Source organism: Cenococcum geophilum (genome assembly GCF_001692895.1).
Source record: "Cenococcum geophilum 1.58 unplaced genomic scaffold K441scaffold_37, whole genome shotgun sequence".
Classification (NCBI taxonomy): domain Eukaryota; kingdom Fungi; phylum Ascomycota; class Dothideomycetes; order Gloniales; family Gloniaceae; genus Cenococcum; species Cenococcum geophilum.
Window position 1 is genome coordinate 364,630 of NW_027137595.1, and position 12,000 is coordinate 376,629.

A 12,000-nucleotide genomic window follows, 5' to 3' on the forward strand; every position below is an offset into this window, starting at 1 on the left:
ATAGGATATCTTTTGCCTTTTCTTTTCCTTTTATAAAGGGATTTTCTCCTGCTAAAATACTCCGTGTATAGTCCTCTAGCTATTTAACTTATTTTTTTTCTTCTTCTTTTTCTTCTTCTTCTAGCCCTTTATAGGCCTGTATTAGGCTTTCTAGGGCCTTTTGTAGGTGTTGTTTAGGAGAAAGGGGAGGGAAAGATATACTAGGTATACCAGCCGTAAAAGTCATTAATTTTGTTGTCTTTTTTGTAGGTTTTTGGTTTTCTTTTTCAGTAGAAGACTAAGGATGTCCTCTTTTTTCTCCTGTCCCAAATAGGCCAGGAGAAGGAGAAGGGGCAGAAAAAGTGAATGTAGTCGTAGACTTATTATCACTTATTTCTATAGGAGGTTTTTTTTTATGCCTATTAGACTTTGGCATCTTATAGGGGGGTTTCCTAGTTTTTTTTCTACCCTTATACCTTTCTCCTTACTAATCCTACTAGAAGATTTCTGGGGAGATTAGGCTAAAAGGGAGTAGAAAGACTAGCCCCTATTGGTATTGGTATTGGTGGTAGTGGTAGTGGTAGTGGTTTTGGTGTTCCTGTCCGTGCCTCGCTTATAAGCTAGGACCACCCCTAGAGAAAATTTTCTGTTGGGATAAGGGGGTAAAATGACAAATAAATCCACCTCTAGCTCGCTAGGCGGTAGGAATTAGGTCTTGAAAGTTGGAAAATCAATTGTTTTTGATGGTAAGATGGGTATGCGTAAGTTTTAGAGTGTGGCGCTACCTTTTGGTAAGGTTGCATGTGCGGTGAAGGTTGTACCTTAGCTTTATACTATAGAACTAAAGTTACCTCCTAAAGTTAATAGACTTGTTACCACGGTATATAGCACCTCTGTTAACCTGTTGCTATGTTAGCTTGTTACCGCAAAGACCGCCAGCGCCTATATGCTGCCTACTAACCTCTAAAGCTTAGGCCAGATTAATATAGCAGCCTTAGAAGTAAAAAAAAATAGGCTCTATTATAAAGGCCGCCTATTTATCCCTAACTTAGAAAATTTACAATAGCAACTAATTTAAATAGCCTATAACCTCTAATTAAGCGGCTACTATTAGATAGTTCATATAGAGCTGTTCGTTGATAAGGTGGGTTGGTTGGTTGGTGATTTTAATTATATCTTAATGGTTGATCGACCTAGGGCCTCTGGGCTTAGATAAAGATATTTATAATGTATATACCCCGTATACGTAACTTATATATGTCCTACGCCATATAGAATATAGATTATCTAACACACCCCCTTAGCTTTAAGCTCTTTAAGGTTAAAGCTAACTACCTTCTTATATCCGTTAATGAGTTAATTAAACTATAATCCTATCTAAACCCTTCCGTCTCACTCTAATCTTCTCCCTTAGGTCCTCTAGTTGCTTCTCCTTATTTAGCTACTCCTTAATATCCACTATTCCGATTATATTAACAAAGCTTTAAAACCTCTACTTAGGCAGGGCCTTTATAAGTCTATTAGTAATCATCTCCTTTATTACTATTTATTAAAATAGTACTCGTCTTATTACGTATTCTTAACGCAACTAGTATTAATAGATATTGACGTATCGGAGCTTCGTAATTAGCTTTGCCGTGTCTTCTATAATTAGTTGGAGTGTCTAGGTATTATTATAATTAATAATTAAGGGCTTATTCAGCCTTAACGTTATTACTTTAAGTAGCCTATTAATAAAGATAGCTTCCTTTACTATCTGTAATAGGGCTAATAACTTAGCCTCTGTGCTTAACGTTATTACCGTATCTTACTTATTTGCTCTTTAGGCGATTAGTCCCCCAAATAGCTTTATAATATATCCTTACGAGCTCTTTCTATCGACGGAGTTGTTCGTAAATAATGCGTCGCTAGTATAGATAAATAATTGCGCTTTACTTCTACCGTCTCTATTATCTCGTCCTTTATTACATATTCCTTTATCTCTCCCTCTACCGTTCGTTCGTTCCTTATCTCCTCTATAGTAAATTACTCTACTCCTCGTGCTATATAGGTACTAGATTACTCTATCTGCTACTTAATAGTGCTCTTAGCTTAGGTTCTAATTAAACCTTACTAGCTATAATACTGCAAAAGCAATATCTAGACGCGTTATAGTGGCTATATAAAGTACTTAACCCAATTTTCTCTAATATAGCATTATAGAAGCTGGTAGGGATATAGGACGGACTAATAGGTCTATATTAGGGGACGGACGCGTTAAACGGATTAATTAGTAATTAGTAGGAAGAAGTTCTAATTATGCTATAGGAGTGTCTAAAAGACGCCCTTTAAGATCTATCTTATACTAGTTAGCTATCTTCTTAATATAGGCTTCCTAGGATAGCTATAGGAGCCTCTAGCTACAATTGTGTAGTATATAGATTTCTAGAAACCATTTTAGCTCGCTAAGGGTACTTATCTAGTATTCCTTACTTAGCTCCTTAATTACTTCTTAAGCTTTTTTCTTATCTATCTTTTAGTAGTAGAAGAAGATAACTATTCTACCTTTTAGTATAACACACGGCTCTTAGGGTACCTCTTTAAAACCTAATTCGTTTAACAAGCTCGTGAGATTCTTTTACTATAATAGTAGTGATTGTTGAAGTCCATAAAGGGCTTTTCTTAAGCGCAGTACTTTATCTGTCTTTCCTTTATTAAACCCTAGCGGTAGCTTTATATAAAAAACCTCGTTAAGATCGCAATAGATAAACGCATTAACTATATCTATCTATATCGTCTCTAGGTCGAAATTTACAGTAATCGCTATTAAGGTCCGGAAGGTCATACTCGCCAATATAATAGCTCTTATAGGTAGGTCTCCTAGGGCCTATTAATTTCCGTATACTACTAGGCGTGCCTTACATTTCTAAAGGAATTTATACTTATCTGTCTTATAAACGAATACCTATATTAAGCTAAGGATTTACTGTCCCTTTATATACTTCTTATCTATTTCTTAAAATAACCTTATTTAATAATGGGATTAGAGGTAGGCTTGTTAAGCCTCTTAAAACTAATCTTAAAAAGGATATATATTAAGGCCCTTAATTAACTAAGGTAGAGGAAGTAAGTTCTTCCTATATAATCTAATATTACGTATTCTGCCTAATTTTAGCTTGCTATTATTAAGTTAACTATTAAGGTTAAACTTCCTTCCTGCTAAGAAGGCGCCATAATAGGCTAAAGTGATCCTTTTAGTTACCAAGTCTTTAAACCTATAATCACCGGCTTCCTTAAAAGAGTTATTAAATACCCCCTAAGTGTTAAACCTGTCTCCTATTCGTTAAATAATATCCTAATTAGTATCTTATATATCTAACTTTATAAAATACTTGACGTAAAAGGCATATAGAGATTCTTTATCTTTTTTTGTTAGAGGTGGCGTATAATACACGTTTTTAAAAGCTCTTATAAGCTTAAGATCTGCTAACTTATTAAAAGTTTAAACTGGCTTATTATTAACGTCGTTATCTTCCTCTTAAATTAACGGTTCTAATACTTCTTTATTATCTTCCAGAAGAACCTTATTCTTAGTTAGGGTATTAGGTAGTTAAATCTTCTTAATTAGCATATCTAATTTAGTGTGTAGATCCTTTAAGATGTCTATTTACTTGCCGTTAAAGAACGTCTTTTTATTAAAGATAATATCCCTAGTAGAGATAACGATACCCTTATATAGGATCCAGATTCTATAGATATTAGTAGAGTTATAGCTAATAAGGTAGCTAATATAGGCTTACAGATCTAGCTTGCTTAGCCTTTTCTTCTTTAGCTAGGCATCTGACGTTATTACGTACGCCTTACAGCCGTGGGCTTTTAGGTACGCTAGTTACGGTTTTCTTAATCTCTTATTAGCTAGGAAGGTATAGAACCTCTTATATAGCGATTTCCATCTATTACTTTCTTATGGCGTTTAATCTTAAAGGTAGACTATATAGTTAACTATCTTGTTGTATAGATTATATAGTAGATTAGTAGCAATTCTTATTACTTATACTCTCTTAATAATTACACCCCCTAAGCATTTGGCGGTACTGTTCTAAGCTTAAGTATATAGCGCTAAAGGCTTAAATATAATCCCTTAAGTCCATAGCTATTTAAGGGTTTTCCTTCTCCCTAGCTCGTTGTCTAATCTAATAGTGTTAACTTTAAGGTTATACCTTAGACGAATCTATTAGATAAAATCTTTAAGCACTTATAGTGTCTCCTTCTCCTTATTATGCGTTATTATAAAGTACGGGAAGGTTCTTCCTAAGAAGGTGTTATAGATAAGTATAACTTGTACAAATCCGGTATACGCTTCCTTAAGGTTAGTTTAGTTAATATAGAGGTTAAGATAAGGTTTATTAATTTTCTATTTTAAGAACCTTCGTAAAACCTAACGCTTTATTTTAGCGAGATTACAGTATTAATATTCCGTCGTCTTAGGGCCTTAAAGCTTAACTCTTAGGGCGTTAATACCTAAATAATAAAGGCTTATAGGTCCTAGATAACCTAGATATAGATGCTATAGTTATATATTACCTTTTATATCTAGATAAATGTCTCTTAACAATACTCTGCGCTTCTATTAGCGGTGTAGCAGTTAGCTTATATTAAACGCTAATAAACTTCCTAGTTAGATATATTTAATAGTCTATTATCCGTAACGTTCTTCTATTTAATATAGGATTGTATTATCCTTCCGAACTAGGAGATTATTATCTCCTTTATTATCCTAGCAGTACCCTTATTTTTAAAGTAGACGGAACAACACTAAATTTATATTAAAGTCTATATAAAAGGCAACGTCCTTAAGATATAGGATTCCCTTGCTCTTATCTGGTTTTATAACTTAGATATTAACGTTGCTATAGCCTAGTATAGGTACTTCTAAGCTGCCGGCGATAATATATTTATATCTTAGAGCTTTCCTAAAGTTATAGAAACGAGAGAGGTTATTAAAGATATAGAGAGTAGTTCCTAAGTTAAGAATAGTTAATAGCTTTAGCGGATAGAGTTAACTAGTATAATATAATTCTAGGAATATCGCATTAGCTTCTTCCTTAATCTTAACTTCCTAACTCTTGTCCTATTATTATTAAGCCTTATCTTCTTATTCTTTAAGTCTAATCTTTATAACTTAGTTAGTGAGATCCTTATTCTTTTCTACCTTCTTTAGTGCCTTTTTAATGCGAGTATCTCTAATTATAACTCCTGTAGGTCTCTTATCTTTAAATAAACACCAATAGTCCTAAATGAAATATCCTCGTATTCCGTACGCTAAGCACTTAGGTATTAGCTTCTTATAGGACGTCTCCTTATCTACTAGTGTCTCGGCTCTCTTTAAGCGTCTATTATATACTAAGGCTTGTCCTCTTTATAAACCTTTAGTAGTATTAGAGTGATCCTTAATAGCTTGCTCTGTAAAGTTTACATTAAAGGTACTCCCTCTTATAGTAGTATTAGCTTTCTTTAAGGGTGTTCTAAGTCCTTTTTATAGCTCCTTTACTACTCTGCGGTATTCGGAAGATCTTAACTTCTACTAAATCTTAAAGCCAGATTCTATTAGATATTTAAGGTATTATATACTTTTCTCCTAGTAATATTATATGTTCCCATTAATTTAGCTACTAATTTAATTTTAATAAGTATTTAAACCCCTTAAGAGCTTTTGTGTATTAGTATTGTACCTTCTTTTTAATAAATAATAAGGTAGGTTCTATGTTCTCCTTTAATTAAGATAGCTATTCTTTAACTATTAAGGAAGGGTTAAGTAGTAGCTTCTTCTAAATTAATACTGTGGACGTAATTTAGGTGCGGATCTGTTAAAGGTGCTCTTCTTATTTTAGGAAATACTTTATATCCTAGTTATAGTATCGTTTACTTCCCTTTCGACCTCCGTCCGTCGCCTCCCTTTGCTCCTCCGCCGTCGTCGCAGGGGCGCCGCTGCTTATATACCCCCTGAGGACACGTCACCACGACAACCAGTCTGCCACAGAGCAGACGACCTCCACTACAACCCGTCTGCTGCAGAGCAGACGACCCCCCTACAACCCGTCTGCTGCAGAGCAGACGACCTCCACTACAACCCGTCTGCCTGCAGAGCAGACGACCTCCACTACAACCCGTCTGCTGCAGAGCAGACGACCTCCTCTTCTACAACCCGTCTGCTGCAGAGCAGACGACCTCCACTTCTACAACCCGTCTGCTGCAGAGCAGACGACCCCACTTCTACAACCCGTCTGCTGCAGAGCAGACGACCTCCACTTCTACAACCGTCTGCTGCAGAGCAGACGACCTCCACTTCTACAACCCGTCTGCTGCAGAGCAGACGACCTCCTCCTCAACCCGTCTGCTGCAGAGCAGACGACCTCCACTTCTATAACCCGTCTGCTGCAGAGCAGACGACCTCCTCCTCAACCCGTCTGCTGCAGAGCAGACGACCTCCACTTCTACAACCCGTCTGCTGCAGAGCAGACGACCTCCTCCTCAACCCGTCTGCTGCAGAGCAGACGACCTCTACCAAGGCGCACGGTCGCACCGCAGACGGACCGCAGACGAGCGGCAGATGCGTCGCTAGGGTGGCTATGGGAAGGGGGAAGGGGGCCGGCCCGTGTTCCTTTAGCACGTTAAATATAAGGTGTATAGGCGAATTGGTATTTATACCCTATACAGACAACCTTATAAAAATTTTCCTATGGGAGTGGGTTTACGTAACGAGGTTCGCCCTTATAAAATACCATTAGTAGGTTACTTTTGGGGAGAGTACCTACTAATTACTAATTCCCTACCCTTTTCTTTAGCAAGGAGGAGATATAGGGTACATTACCACAAACAGTCGCGTAGGGGTAATTGGTAGCTACTTCCAAGCTAGTAAGCTATATAGTTGCTCTTATTCTTATGTGCAAACCTACGTTAAAATCTTTCTTTTAGAGCGCTTTTTCTACTCTAGGAACGGCAGAATACGGCAGAAATAGATAAAAGAGCCAGGATTTCCTTAGTGCGATTTCTTGGTGCGAACTGGACCATAGTAAGCAAAATACCAGAATGAAAACACCAATTTAGCTAGAGCTCCCCTAGCATTTTAACGGGCCAGAGTGTCCACTTAGCTACTAGTACATGTTAAGCTGCCTAGAAAGGATTCATGTATATAGAACTATAGCGCCATAGCCTAGAGGCTGCATGCGCAGTATTGTACATAGTATAATACAATCGGATATTAAAAAAAAAAAAAAAGTATCGTTTACTATTCTCGTACGCCCTCTATTAATTCGTCGAGAGCTATACATATAAGGTTGCATTCTTATTAAAATCTATAACTTCTAAATAGGCTGGTTCTTATAGTAGACCTCGTTAAGGTGCTATATTATCTAGGTTAACATAGGCCTAAATTCGTTAATCTACGAGAGCTTGGAGTTGCTATAGCCATTACTCCCAGTCTTCTAGCTTATTAAGAATAATTATAGTTAACGAACTTAATGGTAAAGTCATTTAACTAATAGGCAAAGGAGGAATTAAGATGGTATTTTGTTAATAGGATTGTCCTTTAATAATTAAGGTGGAATCTTATAGAATCTCGTCCTGTGAAAATTAAGTAGGATTTCTGTTAGAGTCTGCGACCTTTAATAATAAGGTGTTAGAGTCTGACGATAAGGTAGAATTTCTTTAAATAATTGAGTGATAGCTAAATAGCTTCTTAAGTTGGCGGACCGGGCTTATAACTGTTAGATAGTTTATATAGAGCTATTTATTAATAAAATGGGTTGATTAATTGATGATCTTAATTATATCTTGATAGTTGATCGACCTAGGGCCCCTAGGCTTAGATGAAGATATTTACAATGCACGTGCCCCGTACATGTGACTTGTGCACATCCTACGCTATATAGAATATAGATTATCTGACAGCTACTTAGGTAGAAAAGGAACCTACGAGCTTCTTAGCCGATACTACTTCTAGCCAAAAATAATAAACTCAGTTAAACGCTTTATAGGCGCCTACTACAGTTATAAGTATGCTGCTAAGGCCTTTAATATAAAGTACTAAGGACTACTATACCCTCTACTAGTACCTATATAACGATGGGCAGATATCGCTATAGATTTCATTATTAACCTACTACCCTATAAACAATACGGCCGTATCTATAAGAACATCCTTATAATAATATACCGACTTATAAAAGAGCGCTACTACGTCCTAACTAAAGGCGTAGCTATTAGTAATATTACTAATGCCTTTCTCTGTAAAGTTTACTAACTATATAGGTTACCTAACTTAATTATATCCAACTAAGGCATATAATTTAACTCTAATATATAAAGACAAATCTGCTAACGCCTTAGCATCTCCGTTAAGATATCTACATCCTTTTACTATAAAACTACTGGGCAACCGGAAAACACTAATACTAGTATAAAAGCGTACCTACAATAGGTAGTTGCCTATAGTTAAGATAACTAGGTAGATTACCTCCTACTAGGTAAATTTATAGCAAATAACTATATCTTAACCACTATAGGACTTACTCCGTTCTTTATAAATAAGGGTTATCACCCCTAATCTAGCATAGAGCCACTAGAACCTATTAATAAGAAACTACTATATAGAAAACGCCTTAAGATACTACTTACTAACTAGTATATAAACTATATAAAAAATCTACTTAACTACTACAAGGGAGAAATGGCCTAGGCTTAAGTAAAGTAGGCCTACTTTGCTAACTATTATAAAACGCCACCACTGGAAATACGTATTGGCGACTAGGTATAGCTAGATATACGCAATATCTCTATATAGAGGCCTATAAAGTCACTTAATTATAAAAACCTTAGCCTCTATTTAATCAAATAAGTTATTAATAGAGGAGCCGTATATAAGCTAAAACTCCTACCTACCCTAGCCACCCGCGGGATATAGCCTATATTTTACCTATAGCTACTATACCTCTATTAGCCTAACCCCTTACTAGGGTAGATATAGCCTAAACCCCTACTAGTACTAATTTAAGACGAGAATAAAGACGAGAACTATAAAGAGTAGACTGTTAAATAAATTATTAACTTTAAATACTTTAGCAAAGGTAGAGGATAACGGCTCTACTATAAAGCTATATATATAGGATTCAACATAGACTAGCTAGAATGGCAACTATAGGAAGACTTCGAAAATATAAAGGATCTAATTAGTAACTTTTACTACGCGAACCTATAGAAACTGGGCCTAAGTAGAGATTTTATACTTAATCCTCTATAGGAGCCCTTATAGAGTTAAACTATTATATATTACCACGTAAGGGCAAATTACCGTTAGATTGCTATTAGATTATAGTAAAGTATAATTTTATAACCGGAATATCGTTAAGATATCTAGAAACTTTAACCGGCAGTTAAAGTTATCTAATTAGTTAAATTCTTAAATGCTAAGCCTTATTACATAACGTTATTTTAAGCCTTTAGTAATACCCCCCTTTCTTCTTTTCTATACCTTAAGTATCCCTTCTATATATATATAGTAACCACAGCGTCGCCAGAGCTCCACCTCTATAGGAGGGGGGGTAGTATTACGGAACCCTACCGCAGGGGCCTCCATAGAAGAGCCCCGTGCTCTCGCGTATACCTCGCGTACAGCTTATATTAGCTACGCGTAGGTATATTACCTCCTTACGCCCTCAACCCTTACGATCGATCGCGTAACGTCTTATAGACTCCTCGAATACATACGCTCTATAGCCACTACCCCCGTCCCGTAACACTTAGAGCCCTTATTAACAAACTTCAATTGTTTATTATAGTATATAAGAAAGAGCATATAAAGAAGATATAAGCCTTCTTTATAAACCGACGATTTTATAGAAGAAATAATAGCTATAACTATAGCAACCGCAGCAACCGCCTGTATAACCGCAACTAATAGAAACTACGTTGCTTCGTATATAATAAAGAAGGATATCGCTTATAGAAACATACTAAGGAGGAGTAAGAAGAGTCTAAGACTAAGTTTAAAAATAAGTTTAAGGACCGCTTTTAGGAATGAATAAAGTAATTATTATAAACTACAAAGGCAACAACGATAAGGGTAACGGCTTAGGTAATAAGGTCACTAACGTATTTAATGCCTTGGTAGTTAATATAGACCCTAGCGCCCTATTAGATAAAGACGACCAGGCCACAATATACTATACTTTATACGGCGAGATTGAACTAGATAATATAACCGCTATAGCTTTAGAACTGGCCAATAGAGCATATAGCTACGCAGTTATAACCATTAATACTATAATAGATGCATTCCTTACTAATATAAACCCGTTTGCGTATAATATAACCTTACACTACACCTTTATAAAGTTTATAGGTGTAATAATCGATACTAGAGCCTCCAAACGTTCTACAGTGGGATATGGTCAGTTTTTTACACTTTAGAAGATTAATAAAGTATAGTTAAACGAGTCCACAAGAGGCACAGTTAGCGTACAGTTTAGAATAGGCTCTACATCTTCTATTAGTTCTATTAAGGTGGCTACACTAATAGGCATAGTAGAGTTCCACGTTATTAAAGTTAACACTCCTTTCCTACTTTGCCTAGTAGATATAGATAACTTACGAGTGTACTTTAACAACCTAAAGAATGTCCTAATAACCCCCTTAAAGACCGTACCAGTTATACGCCGATTTAGACACCCGTTTCTACTATAGGATACTTTATTATATATATTTATTATAAAGTCTTTTAACTAAAACCTATGCTACTTAACTAATATAGAATTGCGACGCCTATACTAACGCTTTAGACATCCGTTAATATAGCAACTTAAGAGAATACTAGACTATACTAGCTATAAAAACGATACTAATTATAAGACCCTTAAGCATATTACCTACTACTGCCTATACTATTAAAAGCACGGAAAGTTACTAGGTAGATTTAGATTCACCTTAAGGGACAACATTAATTTTAACTACTGCATTATTATTAATATTATATACATTAATAGCAGGCCCATACTTTATATTGTTAATAAAGGCACCCGATTTTAAATAGGTAGATAGCTATAGAATATTAGCGCTAAGTATATATAGGACATATTACAAATATACTAGATTAACATATATCTAGGCCCCTTAGATGTAATTATATATAACATAGGAAAAAACTTTATTAGTAGAGAGTTTAGGCAATACGCGGTTAACATAGGCACTACTATAAAGAGCGTACCAGTCGAAGCTTATAACTTAATTAGCATAGTAAAGCGTTACCACAGCCCCTTATAACGTATATACTACATTATTACTTCTAAGATACTAGGAATTAATAAGGATATAGTACTATAAATAGCCTTTAAAGCAATTAATAACTCCGTAGAACTAAACGGCCTAATACCTACACTATTAGTATTTAGAGCGTACCCCTAAATAATAGAGTCTAATATACCTTCACCTACAGTAATATAGCGTGTAATTACACTTAAGAAAGCTATAGAGGAAGTAAAGAAAATACAAGCGGAACGCTAGGTTGTAGATGCACTTAATATATATAATAGCCCTAACACTACCACAGTTTATAATCTACCCCTTAACTCTTTAATACTAGTTTAGAGAGAAGGTAATATAGAATAATCTAGATACTAGGCAGGACTATATAACCTACTAAATATTAAAGGAGAAATATATACTATTAACCTACCTAGCGGCCCTATAAAGTTCTATAGCACTATTATTAAACTATACTTAATAGACCCTAAACATATTTAGGCCGAAGATATTTAAGCTAATAGCACCTAAGTTAATAATATCTAAATTAATAATATCTAACCCACTATAGAAACCGTCTCTATATATAAACCGTCCCTTACTAAAACTAAAAAAGCATAACTACCCTACTAAGGAAGAGGAAGACCCCACAAGCATCCCCCTTATATTAATACTGCTGATATTACTATATTCTTGCAAAAGGACAGTAACTATAAGCAGTTTAAAACGTCCCATTAAAAGGAAATT

General features: G+C 35.5%; 1 protein-coding gene across 1 annotated transcript; it reads left to right on the forward strand.

Moving 5' to 3' along the window:
* Window positions 1-10,455: 10,455 nt before the first annotated feature.
* On the forward strand, window positions 10,456-10,698 carry K441DRAFT_573488 (uncharacterized protein; the record flags this gene model as incomplete). Its single annotated transcript, XM_067644055.1, has 1 exon — window positions 10,456-10,698. A coding segment is annotated over one exon (243 nt), but the record flags the coding sequence as incomplete, so codon positions are not given.
* Between the last annotated feature and the right edge of the window lie 1,302 nt (window positions 10,699-12,000).